The sequence below is a fragment of the Leuresthes tenuis genome, unplaced genomic scaffold (genome assembly GCF_036924035.1).
Source record: "Leuresthes tenuis unplaced genomic scaffold, fLeuTen1.0.hap1 SCAF_17, whole genome shotgun sequence".
Classification (NCBI taxonomy): domain Eukaryota; kingdom Metazoa; phylum Chordata; class Actinopteri; order Atheriniformes; family Atherinopsidae; genus Leuresthes; species Leuresthes tenuis.
The window spans coordinates 17,248,928-17,271,421 of NW_027325371.1; the positions used below are offsets into that span (position 1 = coordinate 17,248,928).

Genomic DNA, 22,494 nt, shown 5'->3' on the forward strand with positions numbered 1-22,494 from the left:
TGATTGCCATTAGATAAAAGTAAATGCAGCTATAAGCCACTGGAGGGAATTTTGTAACACAAAAACCGAAACTATGCCTCGTATCAATTCTCCTTGTATCGGCATTGCATTCACTTCCTGATGGTAATTATGATGATGATGTTGCCACCTCTTGTCAGTTTCGCATATATTCCCATAGTCATTAAATCAGACTTCCCATCCAGCCACACAAACACCTCCCCCGTCTGTGAGAACGCCTCCTAGACGAAATCAGTGTCTCTTTAAAAAAAAATTAAAAAACTAAATATCAATCATCGAGCTTGATTCTTTGGGAGCAGGCGTCGTCGCCATGGCTCAGTTTTCGGAGGTTCTGGACAGAATGCGGGCGATTTTGACCTGGGCCTCCCCGGTCGAGGTCCAAGCTCTACTGGAAGGTTTGGTGGAGGAGCGAATCATCTCAAAGGCGTACAGCAAGAGCTTGAGTCTGCATCGGCTGAAGGGGGGCTTTTCAACTGAATCGTCTCGCAGGGAAACAGCCAGTAAATTTGGATGGGACCACGTTGACGGGGAGTTAGGTTCCCGAGGAAAACCCCCCTCCCGACACCTCAACCGTGGACAGATCAGTAAGGTGAGGATGGGTGGATCAAAATCTGCTGTCGAGGGCCACGAGCTGGCAGAATCAACGCGTGTCTCATCAATGGGTGAATGGAACAGCACAGGGTCCAGGCCACAGATGAGCCCACAAGATGCTTACATAGACGGCCCAAAGCAAGTTCAAGAAATGAGGGAAGGGACAGCAAAGGAAAAACACTTCCTCAATGAAAGTGTCTTCTCCATACCAACAATATCTCACTGCCGCTGCAGTCTCAGATTCAATAATGAAATGGTAGAAATGCTGAGCTGTGCAGTACCAATGCAGAAGCCTGTAAGTGATAATGAAAGAGTGAATAATAAGGGGAATTTGGAGAATGAGAAGGAGTGGTCAGAGCAGGTTGAGGAAGCTGCTAGGAGGATAGCTGTTCCTCTGTGGCAGCACTGGGACAGAGGGCGAGGGAAGCTGCTGCATCTGGTTCCCTGGATGACTGCTGGCTGTTCAACAGGTGACGACATGGTGTCGGACAGCAAAGCCCAGTGCTCTATATTGAATGTGGAGGAGGAAATGGAGCTTGCAACCGCTTGTAGGACGCTTGATGTGTACACTGGTAACTCTGAGTGTGCAGAGTTGGGGATCACAGACACAAGCTCCACACACAATGCAGAAGCAGCCAGTGACGAGGGGCTTTATTTCTCTACACTCGACACCGCTGGGATAACTGAAATAGGTATGAATTATTTTGGAATCTACGGAGGAGCAGCAAATGCCTTACCTGTTGAAGCCTGCACAGCAACAGAAACAAAGCACTCTACCGACGTGCTGGAGGGCCACCTGGATGTCTACTGGTCACCTGACATGACCTCAAACACAGCTGAAGACCTGCTTTGTTTGCCAGCAGAGACACAACGCAGGCCGCTTTCTGGACTCTTAGAAAATGCTTTTACATATTGTCCTTCTTCCAGTGACGCTAACGACACTTATTACTCAAACACACATTACAGCCCAACAGAGGGCCTCACAGGTGACCCTGAAGATGTGCACAAGAGTGCATGTAGTGCAGCAACATGCGGCGCAGACGGACTAACAGAAATCTTTAATAATGTGGATTCATGCCGAGGTAAGTTCATTCATGATCATCTTATGTCCACCAAGGCCTGGCCTTTCACAGATATATTCCATCAATCAATATGCTGTTTAGTATTAAAGAAAGTGCACATTTTTTTCTCTCTTTTTTTAAAAAACTAGAACTTAATGTAGCAAAAAGAAAAGTTACTTTGGTTAATATATGATCATTTTCCCTCTTTAAAACAATTTTTTGTATTAGTCCCAACAATCCAGTGTCCCCCTGGCTCAGGTTTTTTCTTTCTTTGCTTTCTCTTCGACACTTTCATTTCTGTGAGCCCTTGTTTTCTGTAAATATCGGGACTTGTGAGAACAAAGCTAAAGCCTGTGTTACATGTCTCTGTGGGTGTAACCAGATGACTAACAGGCAGTTGGTTTATCTTGGCAAAATCTCTTGGTGCTTTCCTTTTTTTTTGTCTTCAGCACTTCATTCTATAAATGCCCTGTGGTAAAAGTATGGCCAGCTTTCACTTTCATTTTGAGTTCCTCCCAGGGTGCAGTATGGCTGTGGATTCACAAAGCTGCTACACAGTTACCCACCCCCCTCAAACCTTTCCAAATCATTTGGTCATTTGAGCATGTTGCATCTATAAACTGTGCAACCGATGAATCACAGTGGACAAGGGGGCACTCGTTTGGGCTAACAGGGGAGAAGTATTCAATCATAATTGTCACGGTCATATTTTAAGTAAATGGTAAATGGACTTGTACTTGTATAGCGCTTTTCTAGTCTAGCTGACCACTCAAAGCGCTTCACTACATGCCTCATTCACCCCACTCGCACACATTCATACAGCACGTCTTAAGATTCATAACTACGTGCTTTTCATTTTTCATTCATACACACATTCATACCCCCAATGATACACTGGGGGGGCAACTTGGGGTTCAGTGTCTTGCCCAAGGACGCTTCGACATGTATCCTGGGGAAGCCAGAGTCAAACCACCGACCTTCCGATTGGTGGGTGACTGCTCTTCCTCCTGAGCTACAGCCGCCCCAGTGCACGTCTTCAGGTGAACTAGTGGAGGAGAAACTTTGCAGCACAAAAGCTTTATCTTTAGATTTAGATTGATTGTTCTGTAAGTTGTGTTGCACAGGGCATTGAACAGCCTTGGTGGAATTGGCTGTGAGAAGCTGTCTCTGGTGTACATCAGACAAAGTTTTGGCAGCGCACCAGTACCAGTAATGTTTAGCTCTGTGCGGAATGCTGCTATAGTAACAAAGGTGGACCCAAGTTTCAGGGTGTGACCTGTCTGTTTGTTTCTGTATCAACTCATAAATGTTATATTATTATCTGCCAGCCAGCAGATAGATTAGTCAAACTATTCATTTGATAGGGCAGCTTCAAAATCCTGGCAAGATCAATTGTTCCACAAACAACAAGGAAAGAACAAGAATAATTGAGCTGATTAAAGGGGAATCCACAAAGAATTAAATGAGTGACAAAAATGGCATGTGTTTGGGTGAGCCATTTACCGAAAAACAGGTAAACCGGTAGATCCGGTACTTTCCACTTTATAGATAACATGCTTCATTGTTCCTGTCTCCTGATGAGCTATTGTTTGTTTCTTTTTTAAGTCAGGTGTAATGTTAATCCAGTGTCAGTAGTCATTTGTTTTCAACAGGATGTGTTGTGATGTACACTCCTGTTTCCAAAAGAGATAGGAGATTGTGTAAATTGTGTATTTAATTGTTTTCAATTGATTTCATCATTTTTGGATCAGATGGCAACAAGACTTCAAAACATAGATGTTCAGCTCTGGAACTGCGTTTAAAGCAGAAAAATGAAAAGAAAATGCTCGCACTCTTACCTCACGCCACTATGATTTACTGACAACATTTCAATCCAACCTGATGCTTTGCCAGGTTAAAAGTTTGAACACTACAGTGCATGCCCATATTTTTACTTGCCACTGGACTAACAAACGCCAGACGGATCAGTGAAAGATTTCTAATTTAAGGCCAAAGAAATCCAACCTCACCCAGGGTATATTCACAGGCATTTCGGGACTTTTGTTAAAAGGAAAGGGGATGCTCCACAGTGATAAACGAGGCCCCATCCCAACCTTTTTTGAGACATGTTGATGCCATCGAATTTTAAGATGAGCTTATACTTTTCATTAAAAAAGGGGCAACTGTCTCACTTACAACATTTGACATGCTTTCTATTCTCTAATGTGACTCATATGTTGCTTTTATAGAATTGCAAATCCTTAAAACATGTGCCAAGGCCCTTGCAGTGACTTGAGGACAGGAGAAGTGAAAGTTGTTACCTTTCTTCCACTCTTAAACTGACAGTGTTGAGTTAGTAACATTTGAGCTTCTTGTGAATGTGATAATAGAGTTTCAATTATTATTATTTCGGTTTTAACTTTAATTTAATTCTGTTTCAACAACAGGGGTCTTGTACCTAAGTTCCTGGTTATTTGAATTGTAAATACATCTTTTTTTAAGAAAAAAAATGGTGGGGGAGAGCCTACACCCAGTACATAAAATCGAAAGAGTTCTATATTAGTCTGCTAATGACTTTTTTTCAGATTCAAGCCATTCCCTCTACGCTTGGCGTGTTGCATCCGTGTTAAAGTGAAAGTAAAAACCCTTTATTATTTGATGGGCGCATCTTGCGCGCAGATTGAGCGCAGTGGCTGACTATGATCGGGTCATGTCAGGACAAGCTATATGCAGTGTTTGATGTGCATTGCTGTGGCTGGAATTTATCACACAGTGAATATACAGCAGAGAGCTCAGCGACCCCAGCATCTCTTCCAGTGAGAGTCGACAGGTAAATATCATCCTCTTTCAACGGGGCTAGATGCGTGCGTTTATCCAAAGTGCGTGACAAGATTGGGGGTTTTCCCCTTCCATCTACTTCTATGGACTGTATTTGAATAAGCAGCATGCTGATTTCTTAAATCATGTACAGTAATAGGCCTCCGTTTTAATCAAACTTGCGTTATCAGAGCGTTCGCATGAGCAAGCTAAAATTTATAAAGATACATGCACTTTTCAGTAGGAAACTTGGAGTTATGTTACCTTGATACGCGTTGCCGTTTGGACATTTTCAGCCATGTTTTAGGTAGATTTACAGTAAAGAAAAACTTTAAACAGTCATTGTACAGTAAAGCAAATGAACTATTACGCACGTGCTTCTCTCGTTAAGCCCACCAGCTTCTTTCGCACGGAGGAATTTAATGTGTACTTTTTGTGTGGGGAATTTGGTCAAGTATATCAAAGGAGGTTTGTTGATGGTACAGTTGTCGGGAGCGTGTGTGGACACATGTATGAGAATGCGCACAAGCATAGCAGATGCAAGGTATTACTCATATTCACGGTCAGGCTGTAGCTGTGTTTAAAGCTTATTCCCTCAAGCTGTCGAATGTTGTTTGGGAGCGTTTGGTGATTGTTTCTACGGTTGAGGCTGTTTTGTGCCATTAAACTGAGTGATAAGTTTCAATTCCTCTTACTTTGCCCTCTGATTGTACAGTAAATACAGAAGAAAGCTTCAGTGTACCAGGAAGCTGTACCTCTATATAGTGCAAGTAACACATTTAAGATTTATAGAGTCACAGACAAACAGACCTCATGTGAATGTTGAAAGTCCACAGTTTGGGAGTATGGGATTCTTTGTGTTGTTGTTTGTTTGTTTGTTTTACACTGCTAAAGAATTTCTGTATTTTCTGCTTTAATATGACCAAAATCATCATCAGATGTTCACGTACGTACTGAAAGCATATCAGAAACATTTTAGTTGTTGTTGTTTTTTTAACCTGTGTATTAGCAGCTCATTTAAAGGGGAAAAAGGGGTGATGCTTTTCAGACAGATGTTTTTTTTCAGTCCGATGACAACAAGGCCTGCGCGAACGCAAGTTCGTGGGTGTGAACTAAGCACTCCATTTGTTAGCAGCTGCAGCAGCACTTCAAGGAGAAAGTCTGCTGTCCAAAATAAATATTGGTGCCCATTTGAAATTTCAGCTGTTGGAAACTTGGAGAAGGACTAGACTGAAATTCCTTTAAATGGTCAATTGGTCAAGTTAATGGTCAACAAGTGGTAATTGAGTGGTCAACCTTTCTGTTCATGTGAGGAAACCCAAAAATATCCCAGAGCTGAAGCTGTTCGCTATAGAGGAGTGGAAAAAATAACCCTCCAAGCTGATACACAAAAGGTTAAGATTGACTGTTACCGTAAAACATTTTAGTTTTGGTTATAGGTGTAGATGTGTATTGTTGGATCATTTTCCTCGGAAAATACACTATACTGCCTAAAGTATTCACTCACCCATCCAAATAATTCAATTCAGGTGTTCCAGTCACCATGGCCACAAGTGTATGAATTCAAGCACCAAGGCATGCAGACTAGGTCAGTGGGGTCAGTGGATGCTGAGGCTCATAGTGCGCAGAGGTCACCAACTTTCTGCAGAGTCAATCGCTACAGAGCTCCAAACTTCATGTGGCCTTCAGATTAGCTCAAAAACAGTGCGTAGAGAGCTTCATGGAATGGGTTTCCATGGCCGAGCAGCTGCATCCAAGCCATACATCACCAAGTGCAATGCAAAGCGTTGGATGCTGTGATGTAAAGCACACCGCCACTGGATTCTAGAGCAGTGGAGACGTGTCCTCTGGAGTGATGGATCACGCTTCTCCATCTGGCAATCTGATGGATGAGTCTGGGTTTGGTGGTTGCCAGGAGAACTGTACTTGTCTGCCTGCATTGTGCCAAGTGTGAAGTTTGGTGGAGGGGGATTATGGTGTGGGCTTGTTTTTCAGGAGCTGGGCTTGGCCCCTTAGTTCAAGTGAAAGGAATTCTGAATGCTTCAACATACCAAGAGATTTTGGACAATTTCATGCTCTCAACTTTGTGAAAACAGTTTGGGGAAGGCCCCTTCCTGTTCCAACATGACTGCACACCAGTGCACAAAGAAAGGTCCATAAAGACATGGCTGAGCGAGTTTGGTGTGGAAGAACTTGACTGGCCTGCACAGACTCAATCCAATGGAACACCTTTGGGATGAATTAGAGTGGAGACTGCGAGCCAGGCCTTCTGGTCCAACAAATATTCCATTAAATTCACTCCTAAAACTTGTGGAAAGCTTGCCTAGAAGAGTTGAAGCTGCTAAAGCTGCAAAGGGTGGGCCAACATCATATTAAACCCTATGAATTAAGAATGGGATGTCACTTAAGTTCATATGCGTGTAAAGGCAGATGAGAATACTTTTGGTAAGTGAGCAAATTAAAGATTTTGTCTGATTTGTTCAAGTGAGTTTTAGTTATCTACTTTTAGGGCTTAAAACCTTTCAAACATCACACTAAGACGGGGTGTGCAGTGTGTGTGTAAGGGGGTGTGTCATTTAACTTCTCACAAAAATCCAGTTTAACAAAGATCCAGTTTGACCCCTAAAATCCCATCTGAAATGGTTTTGTTGATTGGACCAGTGCAGAATCCCCTTTTCACGGATGGTTCTTTCTCATTGCTTTGTGTCAATGACATGGGTTCAGTCTCCCCTCTTATCATAAAAATCAGCTAGCCTTTGAGGCAGCATTTCTAAGTCTTCCCACCCACAACCTAACTGACTCAGATCAGTGCCCAGTTTAGTTTTTTTATTCATTTACAAGATAATGACGCATCAAGACAAGCATCTCTGTACCCTGTGCAAGAATGTTGTCTGCTCTCCTTTCCAAGTTTCTGTGCACTTTGACTGTGACCATACAAAAGGCAGGGATGTGTTTTGGCAAGGCAAGGGTTCCCCTGAAAACCACCATGAGTGGCAAAGCTTAAGACATGCCTGATGTTGGACGAACGGTATAGAAAACCAGTGCATGGGTTACCTTTTATTTTTTCCTCTTAAACTTTCACACCAGTAACCTTGAGAAGTATGACTATACTTGCATTTGATTTTGGACAAAACACGATGGGAGTAGCCATTATCAGACAGATGGCTGCCTTTTAAGACAATTCTACACCAAGATTGAAGGACAGCCCAGGGCTAAAAAAAAAAAAAAAGATAATCTTTGCATGCTCATGTAAATGTGAATTTGGATAACAAATACTAAGCCAGTCTGTGTGAGTCATTGTTTAAGATTAAGAATCAAACATTGCAACTTAAAATGTGGCGATGAAATTGAAACATTTCCTACAAGAAGTGCAACAGTTTTGGCACAGGATTTATCTTTTCACACATGCCTCAGGGTTTTCAATAATAAGATCACTTTGTTGTTCCTCCTCACATACTTTCTGAATCGTCACTTGTCTTCCCCTGTTTTCAGCAGCTGAATTCCCCAACTTATTGTTCTCGGAGGTGTCCAATAGCTGCTTCTCCTTAAATGATATTCCATCATCTAAAACAGCCTCCATTAGTAAAAGTTAGGTGGATAATCTTAAAAGCTGTCCGGTAAAGCGCAGAGTTTTGTTTATCTTTTATGGGGTTTGTTTGCAATTGTGGCCTTTGCTGTGTTTCTTGTGTGTGGAGGGTGCATGCTGCAAAGAACCCAAAGACTCGAACCAGGGGATTCCCACACTGAGGAGCTTCAATCTCTGTGTATGGGACATCTTCTCAACAAGCTAAACTAACCAACACCCTGTAAAGCATAGAATTGTCCCGATTTTAAGTATAATAACAAGTCTTTACTAAGGAGGGAACATTTTATAAAGTGAGCCTAAGATAGGACCATAGAGATCAGATAAATCTGAAGTGTTAGCAGGTACGTGATACATATATACATTCTAGTAAATACAAGCCCTTATGTGCAGTATGTCAGATAGAAAGAAAGCCAAAAAGACGAGCTTTCTACAGTGCAGTGGTTGTGAGCAGCACTAATTTGCTGTGGTGGTCTGTGTCATTCAGTGAAAGGAAGTCTCACATTTAACGGTTCCCCTCTTTGGTGTTGATAACACATACAAATGTGGATTACGTTCAATCCTTTTTCATCCTTCAAGTTTAAGAGGGCAAAAACAACAGCATATAGGAATTACTAGAATTATCCAACGTGAGGACATGAGCAAAGTCTGATCACAGAGATTGCTACCACAGGAATGACAGTGTCAAATCATCCTCTAGATGATGATATCAGTACATTCTTCAGGCAACTTTTCCTTGATACCGCCACTCTTTAATTAATCAATACTCACCTTCCTTGTTCTCTTTGTCTATTTTGTGTTATTAGATGCCAAAATGCAAGAAGTGGACCAAGACCCCTTTCTCCTATTTGACTTTAATCTGCCAGGTATGCACTGCTACATGTTTTCAAAGCTTCCTGAAAGGTTATCTGTGTCGTAAAGAAAAAACAAAGGTTGGATAAAAGCACAGGGATCTTTAGTTAGACCACTCAGTAATCTCCAAGTCAGAGAGAAAATAACCGGTTATGAAAATCCTATCACACTTCTCTCAGTGTCTATGAAGAGAGAAGTGTGGCTATAAAATGATCAAAATAATAATATCTCCACTCTAGGAGGAAAACAAAAAGAGATATAAATATTAACAGTAACTAAAGCGGCACACTTTATAAAGAGGCGATAAGAAACAAAATCTCTCCTATAAAATCAGAGGCTCTATGAAAGGTTATGAACTCAAAATCATTCCTTACGGAGGAAACCAAAAATGCTATGAATTATTAATCAATAGATAAACTAGATCTAAAGATGAATAAACTTGCAACAAAAAAAACACTCTGAAAGAGAGATTAAATGCAAAACACTATGGCGTGAGTCTAGACAAGGGGGATTCAAGGCTAGGATGAACGTTCTCACACAAGGCTTGAAACGAAACACAATGGCACCGGACAGTGGGAAAACGCAGCCTATAAATACACATGAAGGGAAATGGGGAACAGGTGAAAACACTTGGGGATCAGGGAAGACAATCAGACTGGTAACACATGAGGGAGGGCAAGTGACCTAAAACAAGAGGAGAGTTAATCCTTCAAAATAAAACAGGAAATGAAGAGACCAAAACAACTAAAAATCAAAAAACCTCACCACGGTGTGACAGGGAACAGAATTTGGTGCACAAGTTTGAATTTATTAAGCAGCTTCTCTAGTCCACACAGTGAAAATTATACATGCAGGCATAAATATATACATACATCCCATCTAATATTTGGTTAGATGTCCTTTAGCAAGTTTTACCTGCAAAAGTTTTACCTTATGTATACACATATATATCCATATATATATATATATAGGCATATTAAATATGGCAATGCACACTTACATGTTAGTATTTTAACACAGGTGCTTATTCTTTACTTTACAGCCCTCTTTAAAAGGGAAATAAAACATTGTGATAGAAATTAAAGGTATACCCATTTTTCTGGGCACAACTACACTGTGGAATGGAACACAGCAACAGAAAAATATATTCTGGCCCAACGAATTGACATTACTTGCAAGAAAATAGGAAAACGGACTGTTGCAAGTGTCTTGTCTGATGAATATTATCATATCTGTTTCAGAGGATCTATCTGAATACTTGGATGATGATTTCATTGGTAAGTTGCAACTAAATGTCTGGAAAATGTTGTCTGTGTACACTGTGCAAAAAGTAACACACGTGATGAAAGTATGTGAGTTGACTTACATACTTGTCTGATTATCTTTTTTGCATTCACTCACCTAGATCCAACTGTGTTCCTTGATAATCGCGGATTTAATTCCGTGGATGAACCCAAGCTCCACAGTAAGAGCCTCCTCTTGGTATTTTGCTGCCCAAGTAACAAATTAAGGATAAAACGTTTCCTTAATTAATAAGTTGATTGATTTCTATGTAATGTAATAATTTCAAGATGGTGTCACTGATCTATTAATCTGGTCTTTAACACTTCAATGCAAAAATAAGCCTGTGCCCATGAAAGACAAGTCAGGTTTTTTTTGTTTTGTTTAGTTTCTTCCTGTTTCAGGTCACATTTTTACACTGTGTATCACTTCCTTTTTTTGTCTTAAGGATGTCTAGAAAAAGCTCACTTAATGGCCATGCTTCTCAGATCACTACTGAAAGGCATAACTATTTAGCTGCTTCACTGCTCCCCTCTATCCATTCCCCTCAGGTGGCATTTCCATGCCAATAGAGGTCCCCTGCGCACCCAGCCACCGGAAGCAGAGGCGGAAGAACAAACTAACAGGCCCAACAAAAAACAGGAGGAAAAGACCAAGTGGTAAATATCCAGTCGTGTAAACAAATTAATTTTAGGTTGGCAGCCGATAAATATTGCATGCCTGAACGTATAGTACCTGCTTGCTTACAAAGTCAATTTGTCCTGTTCAGTTCCTCAGTCTCAACCACGTACTGACGAGAATGCCAGAGCGGCAAAAAGGCAGAGAAGAACAGGTGACGAATCCAAACTCTTCCCCTGATTTTCTATCTCACTGTTCAAATGTTTAATTACCCTGTTGACTATCAAATTATAATGTTTCATAGCCATTTTTATCTCTTCATCATCATTTATGATACTCCAGAGTCCAGATTCATATACTAACAGTGTCTGTGCAATGTAGGGAGTGTTTAATCAGAACCAAAAAATTGCATGATTATCAAAATATTCTAAGTATAATGTTTGATTATAGTATAATATAATTATAATGATGTCATTATTAAAGTACAATTCAAAGCAGCCATTGGTTTCTACTTTTGCCAATATATGCCAGTATGAGCCTTTGACAGATTTTGGCCTCAGTTGTCCCAATGAGGCTCAGGCTAGTTGTAGAGCCTACGTCAATGTTGACTTGATTGTTTGAATGTTGGAATCTCTTGGTTTTTACCTTATCATGAATGGAAGCAAATGGCAGCTCAATTCACCCATATCCTAGTTGAGGAGCTGAAACTCTTAAATCCAGCTGTATGATGAGACAACAATTTTCAGTAAGACATAGGAAAATCTCAATCGGAAAGGACCGGTAATTTCCATTTTGATGTGAAGTATGAGGTTTAAACTATGAGTTATGGTAACATTTGTGACTTTCAATATGAGTCTGGCTAAGAAGAATGTTTGAATGTTGGCTCTTTGATTCTTGCAGTTCATTCAAAAACCCAAGAGGTCAACGTTGAGCCTGCCATCACTCAAGGTAAGTTTCTGTGACTGATAATTAAAACTGATTCCATTCTCTAGAGAACATAGATTTTAGCTACAACACTGCACAATTACAAAAAACAAAACATTTCATATTCAATCTTAATGTTATAAATTAAACCAACAATAACAACCGAGCTCTATGCACACTAGAGGTTACATAACTACTTTATTATTTTACAAAGCAGGCATTTCACATGATGTTACAATATTTTGGACTTGAGGGAGAAAGGCACTCTGGTTGTTCGTGTTTATTGTGTTACTTCAATGGTTTGGAATGCAGACCAAGAAACAGGAAGTATCATTCTATCGATGTCATCTGTGACATTGATAAATCAAAAGCAGAACTCCCACTTCACTTAACTTCCTCTACATTTGTCAAAAAAAAAAACTTGTTGACCTTTACGTGTATAGCTGTACCATAGCTGTATGTCTAACTTTATATCTGCCCACAGTTGGTAACTCAACAGCGTGATCAGAGAAGCTGAAAGTTAGATGCTTTGCTTAGGTCAGTCGCACGTAGGTCAGACGTAATGTCGTCATGTATTTTTGTGTCTGCAACTGGAACATTGTTGATTTCAGTTCCTTGTTTCCTTACAGAAATGTTCATATCTGTACTGTGTGCTTGTTTACCCCCCCATTCTTCTCTCTGGTGTCTTTAAAGTCAACACAACCTGTTTGCAGGAAATTATAGAAATGATGATTCATCTGGTTGTTTTGCAGGGTCTGAAGCAGGATCGGTGCCAATTCCAAATAAGACTGAAATGACAGGTGTCTCCACTACTCCACAAAGAATCCTTCATGTTTTTCCCTCCCAGTCAGTGTCTCCCATTCCCATTCAGTTCATCACGATCCCAGATACATCACGGTATCAGGTGGTGCAGCTATCTTCTTCTCCTCCTCTACTTGGGCTTCCAATACCCAACACGGCTACTACACCGACATACATAATAGGTGAGTTTATCTATGAGAGTATAAGATAGTGTGAGCATCATCCGTTCTCACTGAACTTTTTGATTGATTGCTCCTTTAAGGGAAAATGTCGACATTTGAGTAAAGTTGCTCAGGGCAACACAAGACATCGAACCGAATTTTCTCAGGCCTCAATCCTTGGGTTTATTTTCTATGCAGCTCTGATTTCTGACTCCGCAAGGATATGAAAAACTCTCACTTTAGCCCGTTTCAGTGTTTGTTGCTATTGTTCATTACATTGTACGAGTGCAGCTCCCGCTCATATGCCAGCCCAGTCTCACCAAAAAACATGTAACAGGCAAGTTTGTGCACATTTCTAAGATGTAGTAGTAGTAGTGGCACAACTGGTGAGCATAAAACTGTGAGACGGTGAGGTGTTACTAGGCTACAGATGAATACAGCAAGCAGCTGGAGTAAGCTCTCAATGAGATTTGCTTTTAATTTAAGACTACATCTTAGGCTTCATTTGTTTTATATTTGGCTTGAGGTTATTTTGTTACATTTTATAGCATAACTATTTACTGTGCATATACAGTAACTTCAATATATGCTTTAACCCTTTTTCTATTATAGTTCCTTCCGCCTCACCACCCTGCAAACAACAAGTTCCTCCACTCTCCCCTGGTGAGTACAGAGGCCCTGTGTATGTGTGTATGAGCCAATGTCTACTTTATGCACATGTATGTACAGATGTCCCTCTGGTTGTGTGATGCCATTCTTTTCTCTTGTGTTTGTAGTGGATGGTGCAGTAGCACCAGTTCTGATGAGTTCATCCCCACCAGGTTCTCTATCAGACACGGCCAGCAAAGCCATGTCTCCCGCTTGTGCCTCACCGCGTTCCCCCAGCAATGGTGAGCATCACTATCTTTGCCATTCATTTGTCTTTGAGGGGACTTTTGGGCATATGAACAATATCATTTGTCATATTTCAGAGACGTCCCCGTGGAAGGATCCACCCCAGTCTCCCACTGTTCTTGATATTCCACGTAAGTCACCCGCTTTCAAGGCTCTCTTCTGTTATTCTATCCACAATTTCCTCAAAACACAGCTCCCGTTTTGTGGAGGAGTAGATTTACGTTCAATTTTGTCTGTCTTGTAGAGAGTGTAAGAGACCACATTCAGGAGGCCAAAGCACACATGTGTCGAACCTGTCAGGATATGGAGGCAGGACTGAGCCTGACCTCTCATTACGTAGATGTTCGAGTGAGCCAGAGAGAGACTGCTCGCTCGGGGAAAAACACAAACAAATGTCTGGACAAGGAACTGGTCATCACTGGAGATGCAGATCGGCAGAAAAGCTCACTGGGACATAGTGAAGTAAGAGTCTTACTTAGTAAGAGTCATCATTTTGACTTATACGACTTCAGGAAAGCCGAATTTCATACAATATGCAAATGTGGAACTGCAGCGGACATACTGATTTGTGCATGTCAGTGAAAACATTATTAAATGTAATTGTATGTTAATTATTTTCCTCTCAGATCTTTGAAAGGACAAATGGAGATAAGTCTAAAAGCTACATTTTGCTTCTTGGCAAAGCTGGCATGGGAAAAACCACTCTCATCAAGAAGCTGTGTCTCGACTGGTCCAAAGACTGCATTCCGCAGTTTGACTTTGTCTTCTTATTAGATGGAAAAGGACTCCCTTTAACAGAACCCACCTATAGCCTTCAGACGCTCCTCCTCAGCCTGTCCTCCTTTGCCCCCTCCTGTATGGACCCTGAAGCAGTATACAATCAAATCCTAGCTGCTCCTAAACGTGTGCTTATCATTTTTGATGGGTTTGACGAGTTGCGGCACTACGAAACTCTGCTCCAGGCTCAAGAAAAAGAATTGGTAACGTCATTGCAGAAAGACAGTAAGGCACAGAGCTTCACAGTAAGGCAGCTGTATTCTGCCATCCTCCAAAGAGTCCTACTTCCAGGCTGCACTCTTCTACTCTCCAGCCGGCCAAGGGGCGCTGCCAGCCAGCTACTCCGGCGTGTAGACAGCCTTTTAGAGGTGTGTGGCTTCACCCCATCAAATGTAGAGACATACTTGTCTCAGTACTTCACTGATCCTGTGCTCAGTGCATCTGCTCAGGACTGTTTAAAAAGCAGCAGCTTCTTACATCTCCTCTGCTGGATCCCTGGACTGTGCCGATTGGTGTGTATGGTTTTAGAGCAATCCAAAAATTCTGAGGTTCTACCAAGAACTTTAACTGGGCTCTGTCACCAAGTGCTTTGTCTGAAAATGGAAAAAGACAGAGGATTGCACGGTAAAGATCAGACAGAAGTATCTCAGCAATCTGTACAAGAAACAGAAAGCTCAGACTGTTCTCAAATTAGGCGTTCTCAGAAAAATCATCTGACAAAGTCCAGATCACTGGTGTGCAATTCATCTCGCTCCCGAAAAGCAAGGAGGCTGAAGGAGAAACAGGTAGACGGAGAGGATGAGGAGAATGTTGGCCTGGAACCAGAAACAGCCGAGACCAGAGAGCTGCTGTCACAGCTGGGCTCTCTGGCCTGGGAGGGAGTCAAAACAAACTCGTCCTCCCTTCCTGCAGAAAGAGGCATATCTGCCAAACTCGAGGCGTTCAGTGTCAGGACGGGGCTCCTCCTCTCTCATAACCTGAAGACAAGACCGGTGGTCTCAAGAGGAGAGAGGGAGCGAGGAGGAAAAGAAGACCAAAATAAGCTGGAAGAAGGAGAGAAAAAGGAAAATGGCAGAGACACTGATGTCGTTGACGACTGTGGTGACCACGTCCTGATATGGGCCAACCCTTTCCTTCAGAGTTATTTGGCTGCAGTCCATTTGTCTTTGTCAAGGTAAAAATAAACTGTTTCTGCATTCATCATAAAATAGTTAGGATACAGTTGCTAACTGAAAGGTTGAGTAAAATGTGGTTGTGAAACCTTGATTCATAGCTCTCCTTTTCAGGTGGCGTGATATTTGGTCTTTCTGGTGTGTTGTTAGAGTGGGAAAAAAAAGTGCACATCGATCCTTTCACTACCAGTTTTACTTCTGCTTTTCCCTCACCCGCCCTTACTTTTCCATTTCCCCAGGACTGTGTCAGATCGCTCCTTTCTCCAGAACCTCCCTTTCCAGAGCAGTGCAAAAGTCCGTCGGCGACCTCAAGGGGAGGAGCTTGTGCTCACTCAGCGATTTGCAGTCAGCCTCCTTTTCCACAAGAGGACAGAACTGCAGAGGCTACATTCATACACAGAGACAGTGTTCAGCGATATGGTGGCCAACAAGCAGGCTTTAGTAACAAAACACTTGGAAAGTCTGTCCTATGGCGACCTGAGCCCCGCACAGATCCTGGAGGCATGCCACTGTGTCCATGAGGCAAGTTTTACACATGAAGAGAGAGGCAGAGACTCTGGCAGCACACAACTGTTGACCCATCTGGCAGTAAATCTTCCTGAATCCCTGACGTTTCACGGAGTTCCACTCAGCCCTCCAGATGTGTACACTGTGCAGAACGCTCTCAAGTGGGCTGGAGCTGAAGGTAGAACTTTCTGTTTGGATCTGGAGGACTCTGGGGTACGGATCTGTGGACTCAGAGCTCTGGTGGGCCTCGACAACATCAAAACATACAGGTAATAAGCTGTTTAATATCAACTGCTTATTTGCTTAGCCACTTCCTCAAAATGTTCAATAAAAATCAATCCTCTAAAGACAGGCCTGAAGACCTAACCAGTACAAAGACCTAACCAGTACGAGTTCTGTTGAATTTACCATTGCAAGTATTAGTACAGCATATAAAGGCTAGTGGGTTAAACTGTGTGTTTATTTCTACTTGCATGTTAGTTGCCATTATTAGCTCGTCCAACCAAGTAGCTCACTGACTTCCGCACTTACCTAACTTACTTATAAATTAGCTCACCTGATTTGTTTATATTTGAAAGATCAAGAGGAAATGAACACTGCTGTACAAGAGGAATGCCTTCTATGTATTTGTAGTGGATCAAGTTTGGGAAGGATACTTGTGTTCTGCCTAGAGTGCAAAACAGACTTATACGAAAAGCCTCCTTGGTATTTTCGACTACATCACTGCATAAACCATTGATGCTAATGGTAGACCCTCTGACACCAAGCCTTTGTGTATACTTTAGGGCCTGCATTGCTGATGTCATCACCTTGTGGGAGCAGCTGGAGCAAAGCGGTGAAGGGGAGCTTCTTCAAGAAGCGGTGTCCAAGTTCAAGATCCACCCTCTGAAAGCCACACAGGTGTGTCACATCGAGCACCTGGAAAAGCTGGTGAACACCCATTTGCACAAGAGGCTATTGGACAGGTGAGACAAAACACACAGGGGCATACAGATACGATATATTTAGCTACTCTTTGTAGCACACACTGGCTCTCTGTTTGGTCACTGAAATGTGAGTTATGCTCAACTGCAGCTCCGGCCAATCTGATTCCATCCTGGCCGAGGGAGTACCAGCAGTCAAAGAGCTACACAAGCTGGAATTTGAGTGAGTAGCTCTGCCATTTGCTATTAGAATGTAACGGGAGGAGAATGACTGTAATGATGACATTGCCTTTCCCAATAGGCTTGGTCCAGAAAATGGTCCCCTGGCTCTTCCTAAGCTATGGGACCTCCTGCCAGGGCTGCAAAATCTACAGCACTTAGAGTAAGTGTACACAGCTTCATTTCCAGTTTTCTCTTTGTGTTTATGAGATGTGTGTCTAGTATCTAACAGTGTCTTTCCTGCTCTTTCTTCAGCCTAGAGAACAGTAAGATAGGGGACAAAGGAGCAGAGAAACTGGCGACTGCATTGGTCTCACTCCACTCTCTTGAGATATTAAAGTGAGTCCACCCCTACATCACCCTGTTTTTGTCTGTCTGGGGAGACAAAAAGGTTGACCATTTCGATTAGATTTTTTTCTGTGACAAACTAAAAAAAAAAGGTTTTCTCCCCCCAATCCTCAGTCTGCCACAGAATTGCATTGGAGACCACGGAGTAAAGAAACTGGCACTTACACTAAAGGATCTGCCCAAACTTCACTGTTTAAGGTAGATTATGTCTTCTCATGCACACATATGAGACACAACACCTATAAATTGCACCCCTTTTGAGATCAACAAAGTTTCACTTCCCTTTCTGTCTTCTCCAGTCTTTACAGCAATGTGATTTCTGATGAAGGGGCAGAGAGTTTAGCAGCTGTTCTCCCACACATGGCTTCTCTCACAGACCTTGAGTAAGTTGTTCTGACAGCCAACGTCGTCGTATAGAAGTCTGTTTGTATTCCAACCACATGTACACTGTACAAGTACAGAAACCACATGGATGTGATGATAATAGCTATTGAAGTCAAAAGTTTACAGTTGATTTATTGGTCTGTTGTCCCAGATATGCAGGATTTGAGCACCATCTGTGGGCATTAGAATGCTCTAAAATCCCATCTGATAGAGTTGTTTTTTTCTTCATTGTGCTCGACAGTGTGAAGTATAACAAGCTGACAGACGTCGGTGTGCAGAGCTTGGGAGCCAGTTTGAGAAACTGTAAAAAAATGAAGACTTTGAGGTGAGCGCCCTGGCCTCGTAACGAAATCTTCAGTTTTTATCCAAACCTACTTCTCTTTCTTAACCTGCTTTTGTCTCCTCTCATCACAGGATGTGGAATCAGTGTATTCCATATGGAGTTTTTGAGCGACTTCAGCAGCAGGACAGCCGCATCCTTTGGCATTAGAATGACAAAAAAAAAAGTCACATGTGTCATGCATGGTGAACACTACACAATAGTTTTCCTGCAAAGTGTGTGCTTATGAGAAAGTGACATGAACAAAGAGAGAGTGTGTGTGTGTGTGTGTGAGATTGCTCTAAAAGAATCAAATTGCTGCTTTATTCCTCAGGTGATCTTGTCAGATTCTGTCTAAGATCCTGCCCATACTTCAACACATCTGCACCACACAGCTGTATGATGCTTTGTACAAACTTAACAAGCAACATTGCACTATTTTTTAGAGTTTTTTTGTATATATTACGTGAAAGGTGTTGTGTACTGTCTTTTTGGTTTTGTCCATGTATTTTTTTCTTTTACATAAAGTATTTTTGATTGCACATTGTGTGGCTTTAAATCGTAGACTGCTCATTGTCTGGTACTTCCATATAAAATGGTGACTGCTGTTGCCACCACATATCTGTCATCCAATAGGTTTATCTACACTAAATTTGCTGGTTTATTTTAAACTCACCCCTTTCACTTCCTTCCCTGCATGTTTCGTTTCCCTATTTTGGTGGTAAGTGGCTTTCCAGAGTATTTAGCTGTCTGTAGGGCTGCATAGTTAAATGTGTTCCTCCTGTAAGTTGCTCAAGATTAGAATTAACTGATCAAGTGATAATTTGATGTCAAAAGCCTCTCCAGGAATTAAATCCCGATTACAATATTAGTGTAATTCATTAAATGTTAGACTTTGGCTTATATGTGACTGGTTCAGGTTAAACTTGAATTTCCTATTTTTGACACAAATTATTTTTTGTCTGTACTATTTTTGTATTTGTGAATTTGTTTCTTGCACAGCTCTATCCACTTTGCTCTTCCTGTATCAGCAGACAGTTAAAGTGCAACACATATAACCATTAGGTAGTGTTATTTGTCAGTCACAGACATTTTACAAAGTACATATCTGGCATACTTTGAAGTATCTGAGAGCTGGGCTCTTACCTGCACTGATGCCTGTGTTCCATCGTGGCTGCTCCTCTGGAACGGTCTAGTTCCCTCTTGTGGGTAAAATGTGACACGACCCCAACACGGCACCATAAACATTTTGAGATGACTCAGTTAGAGGTGGCACTCACCTAGGATTTATTGACTAAACGTTGAAAATGACAATCACAATTCATGGCTAATGGGAGCATGTTTGCTAAGAGGCAGTTGTGGAGGAATAGGATATTACAGGCTGTACATTGATGGTGAGTATTAAGAGTTGATCAGACCCTGATGAGCACGGTGTGATGTCATGCCTGGGAAATGGCACAGTCTTGTACCTGCAACTGATCTGGAATTTTAAACCCTGTTCCCAAAATGGTTTGTTTTCCCTGAAAACAACTGCAGGTCTACCATACAGCCCTACGTACTGTCTTTTTCAAAACTCCATACTTTCCCAGACATTTTTTTTTACTTCTAACTGAAGATGTTTACCAGAGATCTTTATAAAATTGTTGTGAAATCCATTGGTGAACATGTACAGTTTCAATCAGAATGATTCAACCCTCACTCCAAATTAGGTTTCCTGGCAACGTTTTAAATTGTTCAGGTGTTTGCAGTACACATTTTACATAAAAACAGTTTCAGTAATTAGATAAAACTAATAGTTTAAGGATTTTTTTAAATCCAAATTTAACACTAAATCCTACTTTCAATGACTACTGTCGTCTCAAAATTAATCAACCCCCTGAACACAATTCCTCAAACTAGGCGTTACAAGCGCACCTGATACAACCAATCAAGGGCGTCATTAGTTGCATCAGGTGTGCTTGAGATAGAACACCTCAAATACTTGGACTGTTGATGGCGACGTGTCATTGCATTACGTTAGAAATATGGCTAAGTAAATTACAGATTAAAAATCTCCAATAAATTGAAGGATTTACAGGCGGACATTGTTTTATTACAGGAGATTCATTTATCAGAGACTGCAGCTGATGTTCTCACCACAGCACAGTTTCCTCATGTGTACTCAGCCTGTTACAACTCCAGACAAAGAGGTGTAGCCATTCTGATAAATAGAAGAGTAAATTTCACCGTAAACAACACAGTTATAGATCCAGAAGGTAGATTTCTAATAGTTAATTTATCTGTTCAAAATATGAATTTATGCATTGCAAATATATATGGTCCAAATGTGGATGACCCCTCATTTTTTCACTCCTTTTTCACTTCACTCTCTGATCACTCAGATAACACACTCATCATAGGAGGGGACTTTAACATGGTATTAGACTCAGGACTAGACAGACTCAGTACTTCAGGAAGTCAGCGGAACTGGCAGTCCACGAATATTGTTAAACAGTATATGAAAGATTTTGGTCTTTGTGATGCTTGGCGCTCCCACCACCCCACTCTTAGAGAATACACCTTCTTCTCACCGGTACACCACTCATACTCAAGAATAGATTATTTGTTAGTTAGCAGTTCCTTGTTGAGGGATATTTCAGACACCAAAATCCACCCCATCACTATCAGTGATCACGCTCCAGTTTCTATCACACTGAAGAATAACAGAGTTACACCACCAGCTAGGAATTGGAGATTTAATACATCATTACTAAAAGACCCTGATTTTATTAATTATTTCAAAAGGGAATGGTCTGTATATTTAGAAAATAATGACCTGCCAGGAATGTCAGCTTGTACTCTTTGGGAAGCCGGAAAAGCAGTTATGAGAGGCAAAATAATCTCTTTTTCATCAAATAAGAAAAAGAGGGAAAGTTCAAGGATATCAGATTTAGAACTCAGGATTAAATCATTAGAAATTGTCTACAGTACCTCCAAAGAGGAACACACACTGAATGAATTAAGAAAAGCTAAACTTGAATTAAACAAAATTATTGATAAACAAACACAGTTTCTCATACAAAGACTTCGCTTGGAGAACTTTGAGCACGGAAATAAATCTGGAAGGTTCCTAGCTAACCAACTAAAGAGAAACAAAGAGAAAACAACAATCACTTCTGTTAAAGACTCAAAAGGAAATGTCACCCATGACCCCGATGTAATCAACAATGCTTTTAGGGACTTCTATAAAACCTTATATTCATCACAAAATGATCCATCAGATAGTAACATAGATCAGTTTCTTAGTAATATCAACCTTCCAAAATTACCAACCGAACAGGCAATGGCTCTGGATTCACCTCTTTCAATAGGAGAACTCCATGAAGCCCTTCAACATATGCCTAGTAACAAAGCCCCGGGACCAGATGGTTTTCCAGCAGAGTTCTACAAAGAATTTTGGACTGTTTTGGCACCTGCATTTCACAAAATGGTATTACAAGTTAAGCAGAATGGCAGATTATCCCCACACATGAACTCTGCTAACATTATCTTGCTACAGAAACCAGGAAAAGACCCCATACTTCCATCCAGCTACCGCCCAATATCTCTAATAAATGCAGACCTCAAAATAATTTGTAAAGCCCTCGCCAAAAGAATAGAAAAAATAACTCCACTTATAATACATCCTGACCAGACAGGTTTCATAAAGGGTAGACACTCATCCACTAACACTCGCAGGCTAATTAATCTCATAGACTATTCTAACATCAACAACCTGGAAACCACAATAGTCTCTCTAGATGCAGAAAAAGCATTTGATCGAGTGAACTGGAAATTTTTATTCGCAGCATTAAACAAATTTGGGTTTGGGTCACACTTCATCAACTGGATAAGGATATTATATAGCTCCCCAAATGCGTGTGTGAGGACAAATGATCAAACCTCTCCAAACTTCAGTCTGCAGAGAGGTACAAGACAGGGTTGCCCACTTTCTCCATCACTTTTTGCTATTTTCATCGAACCTTTAGCAGCTGCTATCAGACAAGAAAGAAATATTAAAGGCATCCAACCCCAAAATATTGAGCATAAAATAAGTCTTTATGCTGATGATGTTTTACTTTTCCTTCAGAACTCTCAAACGTCTCTCACTCACACGATCACACTCATAAATAAATTCTCAGCACTTTCTGACTACTCTATCAATTGGTCTAAGACCACAGTTCTGCCCATTAACTGCAGAGTCCAGAATATACCAGCAATCACTTTACAGTCAGGAAATATCAGAT

General features: G+C 41.2%; 2 protein-coding genes across 2 annotated transcripts; both read left to right on the forward strand.

Moving 5' to 3' along the window:
- Window positions 1-306: 306 nt before the first annotated feature.
- LOC140273921 (uncharacterized) lies at window positions 307-5,695 on the forward strand. Its single transcript, XM_072369583.1, has 2 exons — window positions 307-1,691; window positions 5,670-5,695. The coding sequence occupies exons 1-2, from the start codon at window positions 329-331 to the stop codon at window positions 5,693-5,695; spliced, it is 1,389 nt and encodes a 462-aa protein (XP_072225684.1). The 5' UTR covers window positions 307-328.
- On the forward strand, window positions 1,551-18,617 carry ciita (class II, major histocompatibility complex, transactivator). The gene is made up of 22 exons (XM_072368141.1): window positions 1,551-1,691; window positions 8,856-8,915; window positions 10,143-10,178; window positions 10,307-10,366; window positions 10,734-10,841; window positions 10,952-11,014; window positions 11,701-11,748; window positions 12,477-12,707; window positions 13,299-13,349; window positions 13,463-13,576; window positions 13,658-13,711; window positions 13,825-14,042; window positions 14,207-15,531; window positions 15,769-16,305; window positions 16,822-17,001; window positions 17,111-17,182; window positions 17,261-17,341; window positions 17,434-17,517; window positions 17,641-17,724; window positions 17,826-17,909; window positions 18,152-18,235; window positions 18,325-18,617. Exons 2-22 carry the CDS (start codon window positions 8,864-8,866, stop codon window positions 18,398-18,400), a joined length of 3,642 nt encoding a protein of 1,213 aa, XP_072224242.1. The 5' UTR covers window positions 1,551-1,691; window positions 8,856-8,863; the 3' UTR covers window positions 18,401-18,617.
- The last annotated feature ends 3,877 nt before the right edge of the window (window positions 18,618-22,494 follow it).

Excerpts from the sequence above, each read along its gene's own strand:
- LOC140273921 (XM_072369583.1), top strand. The coding sequence starts at position 329 with ATGGCTCAGTTTTCGGAGGTTCTGGACAGAATGCGGGCGATTTTGACC. Across the intron at positions 1,692-5,669 it reads TAATGTGGATTCATGCCGAG|CTGTTGGAAACTTGGAGAAG; the intron begins GTAAGTTCATTC and ends TTGAAATTTCAG.
- ciita (XM_072368141.1), top strand. The coding sequence starts at position 8,864 with ATGCAAGAAGTGGACCAAGACCCCTTTCTCCTATTTGACTTTAATCTG. Across the intron at positions 13,712-13,824 it reads CACTGTTCTTGATATTCCAC|AGAGTGTAAGAGACCACATT; the intron begins GTAAGTCACCCG and ends TCTGTCTTGTAG. Across the intron at positions 17,518-17,640 it reads CACTCTCTTGAGATATTAAA|TCTGCCACAGAATTGCATTG; the intron begins GTGAGTCCACCC and ends CCCAATCCTCAG.